Below are 16127 nucleotides of genomic sequence, written 5' to 3' on the forward strand. Positions count from 1 at the left end.
TTTTGGCTTGTCATGAACCACCCCACCGTGGAAGAGAAGATCCTCGTGGAGCTAACAATGGTTCTTACTTCCACTCGCAATGGTGATCGATGACACTGAACAAAAGAGGCAATGGACTTCAAAGAAATAGAGAAACTTATTTACTTAAAAGTAACGTTAGTCGAAATATTGCATGATAATAAATTTTATATTAAATAATAAAATAATTTAAAATTTTTCAAAATCTTGTTTTATATTCTTTTCTAATGCAAACCAAACATTGAACACTACAAACGATATTATAATAAAATTTATATTATTTTATCTAATACATAAACAAATAAGATACAATACAAAATTATTTATATTATACATCAACCATCAAACAACATACAATATAAAAAATTATCATGTAATTTAATTATTTGTCTAAAATTATTTTGTCTATCGTGCTTTATTAACTAATCAAAGGGACCCCTAAATTTTTATTTCTCGTGAAACTCATGTATATACTAAACCAAACACACCAATGTAGACTTAACTCTTAACTCAACACTCGCTGGCGTGGCTCCTCTCACGAGCCATGGCCCCTCTCACGCTCTCACGAGCCATGGCCCCTCGCATTTATGAGATTTTACTGTTTTGCCACTCCTCCTTCTCTATTTAACATTTCTTGCTCACCCGCATTCAACACCGCCATTCAAGTTTTTCAACAACCCGCTTCCCACGCTACTGCAACTACCATTTTTCTTTTCTTTTTTCCTTGAACCAAACGATGCCTGTTTTTTCTATTAGCAGGTTTGTGTCTGTCTTGTAGAACCGTTTTTTTCTTTACTCCTTCGAACTTTGTCGTTTCGCTTTGTTTTTTTTTCCTCATTACAATGTTACAATATTTTATGTCATGGAAATTTGAACTCCAGATTCTCTCCCCTACCTCCCCTGCCCTACGTTTCTTTTCTCTTTGACTGTTAATATTTTATCTTTTCTTATAATAATGCTGTGGGAATGAAAACAACTATGGTATGGCTTGCACTGCAGCGGAGAAGAAATGTTGTTAATGCTTCATTCAATGGGATTTCTCATTGCTCTTTCTTGTTGAAGGTTCTTTTCTACTATTAGAAAAGTGTTGTCTTTTATAGCCATTAAATGATTCTTTTGGTTTTACCTATTTGCAGGTCAATTTCATTATATTCATATATTCACCTTCTCTTCTATCCCATTTCTACCTCATTTTCTAATTACATCATTCATCACTTATTTCTTTTTTCTTTTTTTTAAATCTCTTTTCTTCCATCCAAATCCTCCCCATACGGGGTGAACTTTTATAAAATAAAATTCGATTTTTCTTTACGTTTTTTTTAAACATTTTTTTTGGGAAAATGATGGGTACACACTGAGACAGTTCACAAAAGAAAGTATAATAGGTGATACAGAAGAGACAAAGCGATAGAAGAGAGAGAAATACTAGGTAGAGTGAAATGACGAGTTATTTAGAGTGATAAAGTGTTCATGTGTTATTACTTATTATTATTGTTTATTTTGACCCCATCGCCTTTTTATACTTTTCTTGAAATGGTGTATAGGAGGTGTAAAGAACTGTTTTTTTTTTTTTTTTGTGCTTTGCTTTGCTGGGTTGTTTTATGTTCCCAAACCCTTTTGTAGTGCAAACTCTGTGTGTGTGTGTGTGTGATTTCTAGTACTCTTTGTCTGTGTTGATGTTATCTTTGTCTTGTAGGTGAGGGGGGTTGCACTGTCTCTAGTGAACTCTGATTTTCTAAGTGTGAGATAATGATGGATGGGCGGCGGCATTCAGTTGATATTCCAATTTCCAAAACTCTTGTGGCACTGAGGAGGGTCAGGTCATTGAGGGATCCAACTACTAATTCCATGAGCAAACTCTCTTCTTTGGTTGATAATGTGCACTGGGAAAACGGTTCTGCCAATGAAATTTCCCTCCGGTTTTCGGATGCCACTCGGCTGTGTGATTCCGATGACAATGCTGCTTTCAGATCAAGGAATTTAGGTTTCAAGGGACATAGGGAACCGGATGATGCTGATTTTGTATTGAATCATGGCTTGTTGAACTCAAGGTTGAAGCCTAGTGGGATGTCTTGTAAGGATGATCAACGAGATGATGAACTAGTTTACTCAAAGCCTAATCTGCAGTGTACTTCTGGAGATAAATCACCAAGTGAAAGCTGTGGTAGCAACCATGGGGGTAAAGGATTGGACTTGGCTTGTATTGTGCTTCCAAGTAATAATTTCAAGGATGGGGATTCATGCTATGTAGGAACTGCTAGATCATCTCAATTAGGGAGAATAGATTGCTCCAAGTCAGCCAAAAAGTCTCTACGCAAGAATCAAGTGAACCCATCGGAGTTAGCGGGAAGTATTGCTAGCAATGAAGGTAGTCCATGTCCTTCTGGTTATGATGCTTTTTCGCCATATTGTGCTTCAGTAGGTATAAATCAAGATGTTGATGTTTTAGATAATAATGATAATGGATGTGGAATAAGCTGCTGTTGGTCAAAATCACCAAGGTTTAGAGAATCAAATCTATATGGCGAGATCGAAGACCGTCCCTTGATAACTCACCGTGTTGATGAGACAGATCTTCATGCACACAGAAGCATGAGACACAATGGTGGTGGTGGGATTAGTCCAACTTTGGAAACTCCTAGAAGTTTATCGATGAAATTCAGGCCTAAATCATTTAGTGATTTGGTGGGACAAAATGTGGTAGTAAGGTCTCTTTTGGGTGCCATCTCCAGAGGAAGGATAACATCATTTTATCTCTTCTATGGTCCACGTGGCACTGGCAAGACATCTGCGTCTAGGATGTTTGCTGCTGCACTGAATTGCCTCTCTGTTGTGGAGCAAAGGCCATGTGGTCTATGCAGAGAATGTGTTTTGTTATTTTCTGGAAGAAGTAAAGATGTTAAGGAAGTGGATTCTGTGAGAATCAATCGTGCAGACCAGGTTAAATCCCTTATTAAGAATGCAAGCATCCCTCCGGTTTCCTCACGTTTTAAGGTTTTCTTTATTGATGAGTGCCAGTTATTGAATGGGGAGACATGGGCAAGCATTTCAAATAGCCTAGAGAACCTTTCTCAATATGTGGTTTTTGTGATGATCACTCCTGATTTGGATAAGCTTCCTCCAAGTGCAGTTTCCCGGGCTCAGAGGTATCACTTTCCGAAGGTTAAAGATGCCGACATTGTATGCAGACTAGAAAAAATTTGCGCCGAAGAAGGTCTTGAATTTGAACAGGATGCTTTGGACTTCATTGCTGCAAAATCCTGTGGTTCTGTTAGGGATGCAGAAATGATGCTTGATCAGATGAGCTTGCTTGGTAAAAAGATCAATATTTCTTTAGCTTATGAGCTGGTAAGTCTAGTGCTTTTGTTCCATACATGTATTTACTCCAAACTACAGTTTTCTCCTTGGTAATTCTGGCTTACCCCTTTGTTGTTCTGCAGACTGGGATCGTATCGGATGATGAGTTGCTTGATTTGCTGGATCTGGCTTTGTCATCTGACACTTCGAATACAGTTATAAGAGCTCGGGAGCTCATGAGATCAAGGATAGATCCTTTGCAACTTGTATCTCAGTTGGCAAATCTCATTATGGACATCCTTGCAGGGAAATGTGAAAATGGTGGTTCTGAAGTGAGAAGTAGATTTTCTAGGAGATACAGCTGTAAGTGCTTAAAGCATAATTTATCATATTCTGGTTAACTTTAAGCAAATACATTGATGTTTAACATTCTTGCAGTACATGTTTGTGTTTCTCTGGCACAACTCTATTTTGCTCATATCTTATTTCTGTTATCTGAATAGTTGTTTTTCTCTATGGTAGCGGAAGCTGATCTGCAGAAACTGAACAACGCATTGAAAGTACTTTCTGATACTGAGAAGCACTTAAGATTTTCGAAGAATCAAACAACGTGGTTCACCGTAGCCCTCCTACAGTTAAGCTCTGTAGATTGTCAATCTGTGGATGCAAATGATACCAAGCTGAGCCTTAGAGGTGCATGCAATGGAGGTGAGCTTGACTTTTTTCCTTTGGTTATTACATTATTTTCAATTCCTTTTCTCCATTGTTGTTTGGCAGAATGGAGTGGTTTTGTCAACTAGAACATTTTTTTTCTTTTCATTATTTACAGGGCAAAGCTTGGAACATTTTGACACAGGTCTGTGTGATAACAAGTCATACAGATTAGAAGTGCCAGAGGATCACAAAGGAACATTGGATTCCATTTGGTATAAAGCTACGGAGATGTGTCATTCTGGTCAGCTCAAAAATTTTCTCAGGAAGAAGGGGAAGTTGTCTTCACTTCATGTTGATCGCAGTACAGCTTGTAATTTTCTTTATGTCTTGTCTTCCTACTCATTTTTCATTCATTTAAAAATTTCTTGCATCATAGCTTAACTGCTTTCTGCTGTTATGTTTGGTGTTTTTGTCATACTTTCTCTATAAGGATTTTGCTTGTTTTTTTATTGCAGAGAATTTTGCTTGTTAAAAGGTGTCTCTAATTGATTGATTTCTTTTATCAGATAAAAATAATTTATCAGAGAATTTGAATTTCTGTAATTTAGAATTCATTGTTTGGATACTTTTTATGAAGAATTTAAAATTTTAGAATTTTAAAACAGAATTTTAAACAACTGAAAATTTGGAATTTCAATTTCCTTCTAAAAAGTGAAAAATTGAAATTCTCTTCTTTACTGTCTTTTTCAAGAAACACCGATCGAGTGTGAGCACAAAGGAACACTATAACTAACACACCAATCATATTTTCTCTATTTTTTCATTCATTTTTTTCATCCTCATAATTTTAATTTTTTTTATCTAAATACAAAATTTTGAAAATAAAAGAATTTCAATTAAAGTATTTGAAATTCTTAAAATTTTAAATTTCTCAGAATTTTAAATTTTTCCATCCAAATACACTTTAAGGAACTTCCAGTATTTTCCCTGTAATTTGCAGTATGCATTTTTCTCATTTTCCTTTACTACCCCAAAAAAGAAAAAAAGTTTTACATTGATAATATTTATATTTATGATTATGATTGGGCAAGTATTTGCTATACTGCTATAAAATTCAGTTTCTTTTCCGTAATCTTGGTCACCTATTTATATCTTTGACCTAGTGTTTTATGTGAATATACTGCACTCCTTTAGTTCTACTTACCCAAATATACTTGGTACCAAGTACTGAGTAATGAATGAGCAATACTCTAATTTTAGGTCTTGCTATTGCTGAGTTGGAGTTCCACCATCGCCACCATGTATCTAAGGCTGAGAAGTCATGGAAAGCGATTGCAAGTTCCATGCAGTTCATACTGGGTTGCAACATTGAGTTGAGGATCACTTATGCACCGTGTGCTTCTGATCCTAAGTATGCCAAACTTAGATCATCTTTCAGTATCTTCGGTTGCTCGCGCAGAATTCGTCAACAGAAGTCCTTATCATCTAATGAACGAGGGAGTGAATCAGATTACGCTGACAACAACTCAGAAAATCCCAAGAAGGATAGAACATCTACCTCTGATTGCGGAATGGATGCTGCAACAGCTTTGAGAAGTAGTGAAGGGAATTTGCTCAGCTCAGGAGAAAGATTTTTGAATAGGTCATTTCAAGAGACTAAGAGGACATCATTTGCCAAAGTGGATTTCTCTAAGGAAGAGGGATACAATTGTGCACATCTTGATCCATCAATGCTTGATTCAGATAATAATCACTCTAACTGTTTTCCTAAAACTCTTTGGCTTCAAAAGAAGTTCCGTTCTTCATATTCATCCAAGTTGACTTTTCAGGGTATTCTACCACAGAAAGATTTTGTTGTATCTGTCCCGAAGAAGTGTACATGTTCTGGGACATAGACATATGCTAATGAACCCGGCATTTTTTCCATTAGTTGTAAGAACTGCACCAAAGCCTCAGAAAAAGTAGGTTGAGTAGTTATGCATTTTTGTGCTACTCTTTTGGCATTGTTATAATTGTTGAGGACTGCAGTTACATAGAACCTACAATAGTTTGATAGAATGAACTAAAATTTACATTCATGTACTTTGATTTTAGTAACTCTGAAATTGATTACAAATGTTGAAGATTCATCAAGCTACTGGTATATATATTGAAATGTTAACCATGTGTTTTCCATTAAATATGTGCCATGGACTTGTGGTCAAAAATAGGTTGGATTTGCATGCAGATGTCTATCTGATGTATGCGGATGAAGGTGCTTCCTGCTAGCCTTTTATGGAAAACAAGAATTGTTTGCCGACAAGGATCATATTGAGCTTACATAAATTGTGGTTAATCTCATGCAAGTTAATTGGAAAAGGCTTAAATATATTTTATTTTAAGCTGTTTGGTTTTAGTCTTTAAAAAAAATGTTACTTTTAGATTGTGACATTTTTTTGGTATTTTTTTTTAATAGTTTTTACCAATAGTTAGTCTAGTGCTGACACTACTAATAAAATAAAGAATGCTAATTAAGGTAATAGAAAAATATTTTACCTTGAAAGGATATAAATATAGTGAAAATTGCATTGAAAATGAGTCTTACAAATAATTTTTTAATTTTTATTTTATTTTTTGGCTTATAAGATAAACTTTTCATGTAATTTTCACTTTGTTTAAGTTCATTTTTTGTCTAAATATTAGTTGGTTTCATAATTTTTGGGTTGGTAAAAAAAATGGACCAAATTGTAACCTGAAAAAAGTTAAGGGATCACGTGATTGATGAAGTCTTAAAAAAAAAGATATAATGTTGAAAGTAAATATATTGAATTGAAAAATAAGAACAATAATATTAAAAGCAATGAAAATCATTATTCATAAATATATGAAAAATAAAAAAAAATGTAATTATCTTATTTATATAAAGTAATAAATACATTATTTCATTGAATTATGCACCTAAAACAAATCTAATTATCTTATTCTAAATTATTCTTGATTAATTTAATTATATTACTTAAGATTTTCTATTTTGTTAGGCATGTTAGCACTAAACTTACTAAAGTCATGGTAAGGGTTAAAAAAAGAACACTGCGTAAATGTCTAGATCTAAAAATAATATTGTTTTTTTTTTTTTGCAATGACTAAAATCGGACAAAGACATATTTAAAGATATTTTCTTTCATTTTAGAAATTTAAAAAGTTAAAAATACTATTATATTTTTAAAAACTAATTTAAAATAAACTAAAGTAGTTTACCCATGCTTTTTGCTATGAAAGGACAAATCCAAGCACAACTTGAATTTTCAAAATTTGTTACCAATGACAATATAGTAATTAAGTCTAAATTAATTAGCTATCAATCAATAACAATATTTTAAAATCTTATTTTCTCCATGTTGAAAACTTTGTCTCCTGTCTTAGTGTCTCCAATATATTGAGGCATATTTTCTTCAGTAGATTACATTAAACAAATTTGTTAAAATTATTTTAAAAATATTCGTGCCAACATAAGGTCTTTCTTTGGGTATGCAAACTTTGTCTCTTGCTCTTTCACTCTTTCTATCTCTAATTATATACTTGTTATCTTTCACTCTTTGGAGATAAGTGTTTTAATATGCTTTCCCTCTTAACAATGAATCTGAAATGTGGAAATGAACTTAAATCATCAAAACTTTTTTTTATTCTGAATTATTTTTCATAAAAATTGTTATATTCAATTATGTGTGTAAACTGTTATGTATGTTGTTTCTCTCTGTTGCTCTTGGAAGGCGAGCGAGTTTTGTTAATTAATTTCCTTTTAATTATAATTTTTCTCTTAAATATTGGATCTGAAACATTAAAATGAACTTGAATCATTAAAAGTTCTTTTCTTTCTTATTCTTTACAAATTGAATAATTTTTTTTAGATTCGATTATGTGATTGATTAAGCAATCTGTATTTGTATGAGCTTTGAGTATTGTTACTAGTTCTCAATAAAAGTTATGAGTGACAAAGATTAAGCCGTGATCTTGGTTCATGTTGCAAATCAGGAATTTAATAGTTGTATTGGTATTTATGCTTTTGAATAGATTGAGTTTTTTTATAAGTTTGATTCTAATTACAATTAAGCTTGATACTAAATATTCACAGCATTAGGATGATTTTATCGATAGTATGGTTTTTTAAGTTAAGTGTGTTAATTGTTATAATTTCTTTTTTTTTTCTCTATAGTACATTTTTGGCCTTTGGCTTTCTAATTTTTTTATATTCTTAGAATAGTAAATATGCAAGAATTATAATAGAAAATGATTATAAAGCTTTACCTTTGTCAATATTTACGAGAGAATTTTTTTTATTGCTTGTACTTGCCAAATTGAATTATAATGGATTAGTTAAGTTTTAGTCCTTAAAATTTTTCAGATTCTAATTTTTAGTTTCTAAAAAAAATAAAAATTTACAATCTTTACTCCTCCATTAATTTTTGTTTGCATTTTTAGTTCCTATAAAAAAAATTACCCATTTCCTTGTTTATTTCATTGTTCATAATTAGTCCCAAGTAAAAATTAAATAAGTGACTGAATGGATAAAATAGGACATATTGAGTAATGAAAATAAACGAGAAATTAAAAATGGATAAACAAATTTAAAGACACCAGAAATGCTAATAAAAGATTAACGGGATGTTAAAAGTTGTCAAAAAAAAAAATTGAGACTAAAATTTAGAGCCTGAAAAAGTTATGAAATTAAAAACTTAGTTACCCCAATTGTAATGCATGGTACAATGAGAATGAGGACAAGATAATTTACTCGCAACCATTCACCTAACAACATTTCAAGCAAGCCTTTCTATGTTCTTTAAAACAAAATATTTCACTTTCACTTGTTAGCCTAAATGAAGTTTTATATAAGAAAAATAAAGGTTTGTTAGATTAACACAATATGGTTGATGGTTCTACAATCCATTCATATGTTATATCAATTAGGTTAATTTTGTAGGTTACACTTTTTATACATGTTCTAATTTTAATTTTTTTAAGTATATGTATAAAAATAACATCATCTTATATCATTATATATTCACTAAGATATCAAATTAATTAATTTGTGCAAGAAAAATAAATATTAATTATATCTGCATCAAAATTGGTCATTGGACTTATCAAAATTGGTCATTGGACTTAAAACTGATTACTAGACTCAAAACTAGTCATTGGATGCAAGTGATGATCATTTGACACAAAATTTGTAGAATTTCAAAATTTTGTAGAATTACATTCCACACCTTTCAAACCATCCCAAAACAAACCCAAACCATTTTCTATCAATTCCAATATGTAAACAATATCAAAACTCTTTACAAAGAGGAATTCTTCATCAATATTCATCAAATAATCAAAACCCCAATTTCTAAAACTCAAAACCCCATATGCTCAAACCATTTTTAAACAATATGATTCATTTTCAAGCAACATTGAAATCAATCCACAACAATCTAAACATAGAAAAAAAAAAGATAAAACTTCTTTTACCTATTCAAACTCAAAAGATGACTTTGTGAATATGATGAAGCAAAGAAAGGAATTTTGGGTCTAATATAGAAGCTTTCTCCCATTCACACAGTAGTTCCATACCTAGGGTTAGGTACATAGGGTCAGGTCCACAGGCTGGTCTGTTAATCCCACTGATCGGGCTGATTACGGACCTATTTTTTTACAAACATGTATAATTATAAGCAATAATTGAGTTCAGTCCATTAAGTCCGCAAACTTCAGACTGAGTATGAGTTGAGACTTCAGACAAAATAATAAATGAAAATTAATTTTAAAATAAAAATTATACAGATTAAGTATGAGTTGAGACTTCAGACTTCAGAGCCTCCTCTTTCAAACCCTTACTCCGTCACACACCTCCCCTTCCTTAGCCTTTACTTTGCTGCGAGACCTACAACATCACTTTATCTTCCATGGCTCATGCGCAACCTCCTTACCCCGACCAACATTGCACCATGCTTCCCTTACCTCGGCTAAACACTGCATGAGAAGGTCACTTCCTCCTCCACGGCTCTCGCGCGCCGCCTCTCTCTATGCATTACACCTCTCTCTTACACGTCGCACCTCCCTTCGTTGTCGTGCCTCTCTCTTGCTTGTGGATGTGTCAAACAACCAAAAACATTTTTTTAAATTATGAATTGAACCTGCGGACCGGTCCGTTTATTCATTGGCTTGACAGATCGAATATGAACCTAAAAAAATCCATTTTTTCATAGAACAAATTTATCTCGTCTGCTTAAAATGCGGGTTTCACGGGCCGGACCTTAAACAAACTAGATTGGCCCATATACCCACCCCTATCCACACCATCCATACTACCCAAACTCCAAAAACCAGCAGAAATCACATCAAAACCATGAAAATGAACACCTTTATGAACTTCAAAAAGTGCTCATAGAGGAAAAACAAAAATAGAAGATGAGAGGGGAGGAAAGAGAATTTGTTACCACTGAACTAGCCTCAAAACTCAAAAAGAGAACAATTACAACTTACAAGGTCCCTTGAGTCAAGAAAATTCAATGTCTCACACTCTCTAATGGTGGGTTGTCTTGGAGAGGAAAAAAATGTGAAATGAGAGGGTTTGTGTTTTGGTTCAGATTTACAAAGGGTTTGTGAGGAGTTTATAACTATCTCACTTCCTTCTCTTTACACCCCACACTTCATGAAACTAACTCACCATTTTCTCATGAGTCAAGGTCCATCCATTTAGGTTCAAACACTTTAAAATCATCAAAATATACATATAACATGACATATACATAAGATATACATAAATATAACTATCCATCATCTCATAATTAATTAATTAATTAATTACAAATACTTGATTTAAATTAAATTGCTCTTGCAATCTAACTAAAACACTTAATTAAGCAATATAGAAATTACATTGTTGCAAAAAATAGTGTTATAAAGTTTTGTTGTTCAAAAACCAATTTTGAGATTTAGATGAAAAAAGCAATAAAGAGGAAAAAGGGAGAAGGTGCACATATGATTTTTATGTTGGTTCATCCCAATCTTAGGCTACATCTAGTCCTCATCCTTCAAAATGATATTTTTCACTAATACAACCAGTCACATGTTAGACTAGTTAACCACTGGATTTTTATATTGATGATGAATTTCCTAACTTTTCTAATGTTGAAGAAATGGTAAGTATAATGTGTTGCATTGAATGATAATGATTCACCATATTTAGTTGTGTTAAGTTGTCTCTCATATTCTTAATGTTGTCTGCTCAGATTCTTGAAATGGATTTATCTCCAACAGATCAAGATACAAATGCAAGTATAGAAGGTAAATCACTTGATTAGATAAAACAACAATATCACACTTTTGTTTATTGTTTTCAATTTGAAAAGGGATGCCTCTTGCACAAGGTTCCCTACTTGTAAAGGTGGGGATTGTACAAGATTCCTTACCTGCAAAGATAGGGAACCTTGTGCAAAAAGCTGCCCTTTTCAAATTAAAAACATTAAATAAAAGTGTGATATTTTTGTTTTATCTAGTCAAATGATTTACCTTTTCTACTTGCATTTGTATCTTGATTTGTTGGAGATAACTCCATTTCAAGAATCTCAGTAGGCAACATCAAGGATATGAAAGATAACTTAGCATAATTAAATATGGGAAATTATTATCATTCAATGCAATGCACTATACTTATAATTTCCTCAACATCATAAAAGTTAGGAAGCTCATCATCATTATGAAATTCTAGTGGTTGATTGGTCCAGCAGGTGACTGGTTGTATTAGTAGAAAATATCATCTTAAGAGGTGACGATTGGACGTAGTCCAAGGTTGAGGTAAACTAGTATAAAAATCTTTTGTGCACATTCTTCTCCCTTTTTCCTCTTTATTGCCTTTGTTTTGCATCTACATCTCATAATTGATTTTTGAACAACAAAGCTTTATAACACTATTTTCAAATGAACTTGCAACTAAGAGTTTTCTACCTAAACTGGTGTCATTAAACATGAGTAATGGAACTTGGTTCTAAGCTGATAAAATATTTTTTTTCCTGAAATTGTTCAGTTTTTGTTCTAAGCAGGAAACAGTTCTTCATTTTGAACTTATAGATATTGAACTAACTTTAGAACAATCATATTTTACAAAAATGATTCTAAGTTTGTGAAAATATAATTCAACCTCACTTCTTGTGTTATTTTTGTCACTTTAAGATCTTCAAGTAAATACCGGGTAAGTGTGTCGACAAGGACTCTAATGCTTAAGTCAATTTAGACATAATGAAATATGAGTAGGGAGATGAACATACCTCAGGTACCCTTTTGGTGTGTGCATATATAGGGACAAAATGAGGGAGTAGCACATTCCCATTAAGGTATGACTTGGTATGATTGGAGCATTGGTTGAAGGAGCCACACAATGATGGTTGTCATTCATTATGGTCGATATTCTCCTTAACAATGATTGGTGTACTTTGAAGAATTTTCAAGTCTAACAAGTATATCCAATTGAAGGCTTGTCCATAACAGTAATTATACTTCTTGTCTTAAAAAAATAGTACGTCACTAATCATCCTAGTACAAAGGGATGCAGAACTTGTAAAATCTATTAGTAGTGCTTACTTTGTTGTCGAGGATCTTTGAGAATCTTTAAGAAAGTGGAGTGCATATAGAGTATAAGTGTCACCGATAATAGATAGAGGCAATACCATTACAATCTGATTTAGAAAAATAAAAAAAAATAAAAAGCGAATTAGAAATCACAATACAAAATTTACAAATAAATAATTTTTCCAAATGTCTATGATTCATTACAAAAAAACTAATGTGTGAGACAATGACAATGGCGAGTATGATGACCAAATTGTACAAAATAGTTATGAAATATATATTTTCATAGGATACTTTCAAGTTGGTGTTCTAACACTTGGGTCAACTTCAACTTGGTCAATACCATACTATGTGAACAATGTGAATTGCATTTAGAAAAATCCATTATCACTTTAGTCAACCAAATTTTATATCTAAAATTAAATATCCCCATAAATATCAAAGAGTGAAGATTTGGGTTTCTTCTTATATTAGTGTCTCACACTAATTTATCCTAACAATAATAATACTCAAATAAACATTTATGTATTGCTAACTAAGGTGTCACTTATTATTCACTCAATCTATCCCATTGCAATAACATTTTAAGTGTAAAGGACAGTCAAAATTGTAGTTGTTAGATTACTCCTTTTGATGTGTTATCTATCATAGAAAACAAAAAAAAGTCTACCTATCTAACCAAACATGATTTTTTCTCCTAATAATATCTTAATAATTTGTTAGAATGTAAACATTAAATATTAAGAAACCAATTTGAACATATAAGTTGCTCCATGATTTTCATTAAAAGAATAGGCCAAAGGAAAAGTAGGAAATTAGTAAACTCTAATTTTAGCAAAATTGTAACCAATATTTAATGTAGAAAAAACCAATAGCAAAACACACCCACAAATCAAGTTGTGCCCGAAGAGAAATTTAACAGCAATAATTAACCAACAAAAAAGATAAACCAACTAACCTAAATGCATATTGAACTAGAGACATGTATGAAAAATAGCACTTCATGATGCTATCAATAAGACTTCTACTTGATAAACGCTCCACTCTTTAAGATTCTCAAAGATCTTTAAGGAGAAAGTGAGCACAACTGGTGATTTGCAAGTCCTATGTCCCTTCAAATAAGTTGTGCAATCTAAAGCCAAAATCCACCAGCTGTCAACACAAATAAGGAAGTGATTAAATTAATGGTGAAAACACCTACCATTATCAATCATGCAATTAAGTATAGTTACCTAATCTTCATACAATCCAAATTATTTAATCATATACATAATCAAAGATAACATGTTTTTTCTCAAAATAATTCAATAATAAAACAATAAGAAAAGAAGAATAACTTTTGGAGACCCATGTCCATTTAAATGATTTAGATCCAACTTTAAAAGGAAATTTCAAATTACAAGGAAATATATTCATAAAAGCTTACTCACCTTCAAAGAGAGAGAAAGAAAGAACATCAGGTTGCTTCCTATCAAAGAGTGAAAGAAGAATGACAAATCTAGAAAAGATAAAGATTTGCTCACTTTCAAAGTTTAGATCTAAAGGAGGAAGGAAAGGAGATGGAGATAAAGAGCTTAGATTAATAGAGTTGCTTGCCTTCAAAGGGCAAGAAAGAAAATAGTAGTTCAAGTTGGTTTTCCATCAAAGAGTGGAAAAGAAATAGTAGATCCAAAAAAGTAGAAAGATTTGCTCACTTTTCAAAGAGTGAGAAAGAAAAAAGTAGATCAAGTCATTTTCCATCAAAGAGTAAAAAATGAATAATAGATATGAAAAAAGAGAGATTTGTCCACCTTCAAAGTGTCGACTTGGGGAGAAAAGGAAAAGGAAGAGATAAAAAAACATAGATAAAGAGAAATAAAAGGAATCACTTACCTTCAAATAATAGATCTAAGAAAAGAGAGAAAAAAAGGTTCCAAAGCAAGAGTGAGAGGAAAAGTTTAAATAATTTAAGCATGTACACAATCGAAGATAACGTTATTTTTATCAAAACAATTTAATTCATAAAATATAGAAAGAAAAATAAATTTTGCAGATTCAATACCAATTCAACAATTTAGATATGTTGTTACAAACCAAAAAAGTCGGATTGTGAGAAAATCAATTTGTAAAGCTCACTTACCTTCAAAAAGTGAGAAAGAAAGACCGGATCGGGTTACTTTCCATTGAAAAGTGAAAGAAAAACAACAGATCTAGAAAAAAAAGAAAGTTTTGTTCACCTTCAAAGCGTAGATCTAGGAAAAAAGGATGAAGAGAGAGAGATAAAAACTTAAATCAAGGGAAGGAAAAGGAATAACTCGCTTTTGAAGTAGATCTAGGGAAAAGAGATAACAAGTTCAAAAGCAAGAACAAGAGAAAAAGTTTATATTATTTAATCATGCACACAATTGAAAATAACATGATTTTTTTCTCAAATTGATACGATTTGTAAATAATAAGAAAAAAAGAATAGCTTTTGGGATTTTGTGTCCATTTCAATGATTTAGGTATGATGTTAAAGAGGAATACTCAAATTACTAGGAAATCAACTCGCAAATCTCACTCACCTTCAAAGAAAGAAAAACAAAAAGCATATCAAATTGTTTTCCATCGAAAAACGAGAGAGGAATAATAGATCTAGAAAAAGGATAGATTCACTCACCTTCAATGCGTAGATCTAGTGGGAGACCAAGGAAGAAAGAGAAAACTTAGATCTAGGAAAGATTCACTTGTCTTCAAAGCATAGATATAAAGGGAGAAAGGGAAAAAGAGACAAAGAGAGATAGAGAAACTTAGAGCTAGGGAAGACAAAAATGTGTTTCACACACCTATTTATGATTGTGTTGTTTGATAATGTTGATTTGGAGGGGATGGGCAAAAAGTATGGTGAGTGGTTTGTTTGAGGTGATTAACGGTGGAAATAAGTTGAACATGTATGGGTCCCACAAAACAATTTCTCTCTTCTGGGTGAAAGAGCTAAACATGTGATAGGTTGAGGAAGCTTTTTTGTCGTGTAGGTTTTTGGTAGTGGACAAATATACTTTTACAGGAGTAATTTTGATGATTAATGGTGTTTGCTTGCAAGAGTGTAAGAGTAATTTTTGTAAGTTTGTTAAATGCTAAATAACCAATTTTGTCCTCGAAAGTGTGACACAATGATAAATTGGTACCTGAAAGATGTAAAATATAAATTTAGTATTTGAATATGCAAAAAGTGTAACAAATTAGTCTTTTCGTTAAATTTGTGAGATCATTATGTCATTAAGTTGTCATATTGAAGGACCAATTTGACAATAAATTGTATTTTTAAAAATCAATTTGGCATTAAGTTGTAAAGTTTAGAGACCAATTTGTCATTAAATTATTTACATGACTAATTTTTTACACTTTTTTCACATTCAAAGACTAAATTTAAATTTTTCATCTTTTAAGAACCAATTTATCAACACCTCAAACTTTGAGAGACAAATTTGACTGTTTATAATAATAAATGATTATGTAATTTTATAGTTTAATCATGACAATAATTTTAATTTGGAGTTTGGACTATAAATTAATCATATTTTGTTTGATTGTTTTTAATATATACGGGG

The 16127-nt window shown here is 32.0% G+C and overlaps 1 protein-coding gene and 1 long non-coding RNA gene across 4 annotated transcripts; one reads left to right on the forward strand and one right to left on the reverse strand.

Annotated features, from left to right (window-relative positions):
* The first annotated feature begins 588 nt into the window (after positions 1 to 588).
* LOC100819111 (protein STICHEL-like 2) lies at positions 589 to 6149 on the forward strand. 3 transcript variants are annotated; one of them, XM_006578606.3, is made up of 6 exons: positions 589 to 1080; positions 1715 to 3366; positions 3459 to 3678; positions 3838 to 4023; positions 4145 to 4339; positions 5230 to 6149. In XM_006578606.3, exons 2-6 carry the CDS (start codon positions 1768 to 1770, stop codon positions 5862 to 5864), a joined length of 2835 nt encoding a protein of 944 aa, XP_006578669.1. In that variant the 5' UTR covers positions 589 to 1080; positions 1715 to 1767; the 3' UTR covers positions 5865 to 6149. The 3 variants fall into 3 exon arrangements, with proteins under 3 accessions (XP_006578669.1, XP_006578671.1, XP_040870862.1); XM_006578608.4 differs by having other exon boundaries at positions 589 to 777; XM_041014928.1 differs by lacking the exon at positions 589 to 1080 and having other exon boundaries at positions 1112 to 3366.
* Positions 6150 to 9337: 3188 nt separating this feature from the next.
* LOC113001458 (uncharacterized) lies at positions 9338 to 15321 on the reverse strand. The gene is made up of 3 exons (XR_003266833.2): positions 15197 to 15321; positions 13517 to 13710; positions 9338 to 12665 (listed from the first exon to the last, which is right to left on the reverse strand). It is a non-coding gene; the product is annotated as an uncharacterized lncRNA (long non-coding RNA).
* Between the last annotated feature and the right edge of the window lie 806 nt (positions 15322 to 16127).

Source organism: Glycine max, chromosome 4, assembly GCF_000004515.6.
Source record: "Glycine max cultivar Williams 82 chromosome 4, Glycine_max_v4.0, whole genome shotgun sequence".
Classification (NCBI taxonomy): Eukaryota; Viridiplantae; Streptophyta; class Magnoliopsida; order Fabales; family Fabaceae; genus Glycine; species Glycine max.

Bases quoted from the DNA above. Each gene is read 5' to 3' on its own strand.
- LOC100819111 (XM_006578606.3), top strand. From the start codon at position 1,768: ATGATGGATGGGCGGCGGCATTCAGTTGATATTCCAATTTCCAAAACT. The intron at 3,679-3,837 runs GTAAGTGCTTAA...TCTCTATGGTAG, and splicing joins ATTTTCTAGGAGATACAGCT to CGGAAGCTGATCTGCAGAAA. The intron at 4,024-4,144 runs GTGAGCTTGACT...CATTATTTACAG, and splicing joins TAGAGGTGCATGCAATGGAG to GGCAAAGCTTGGAACATTTT.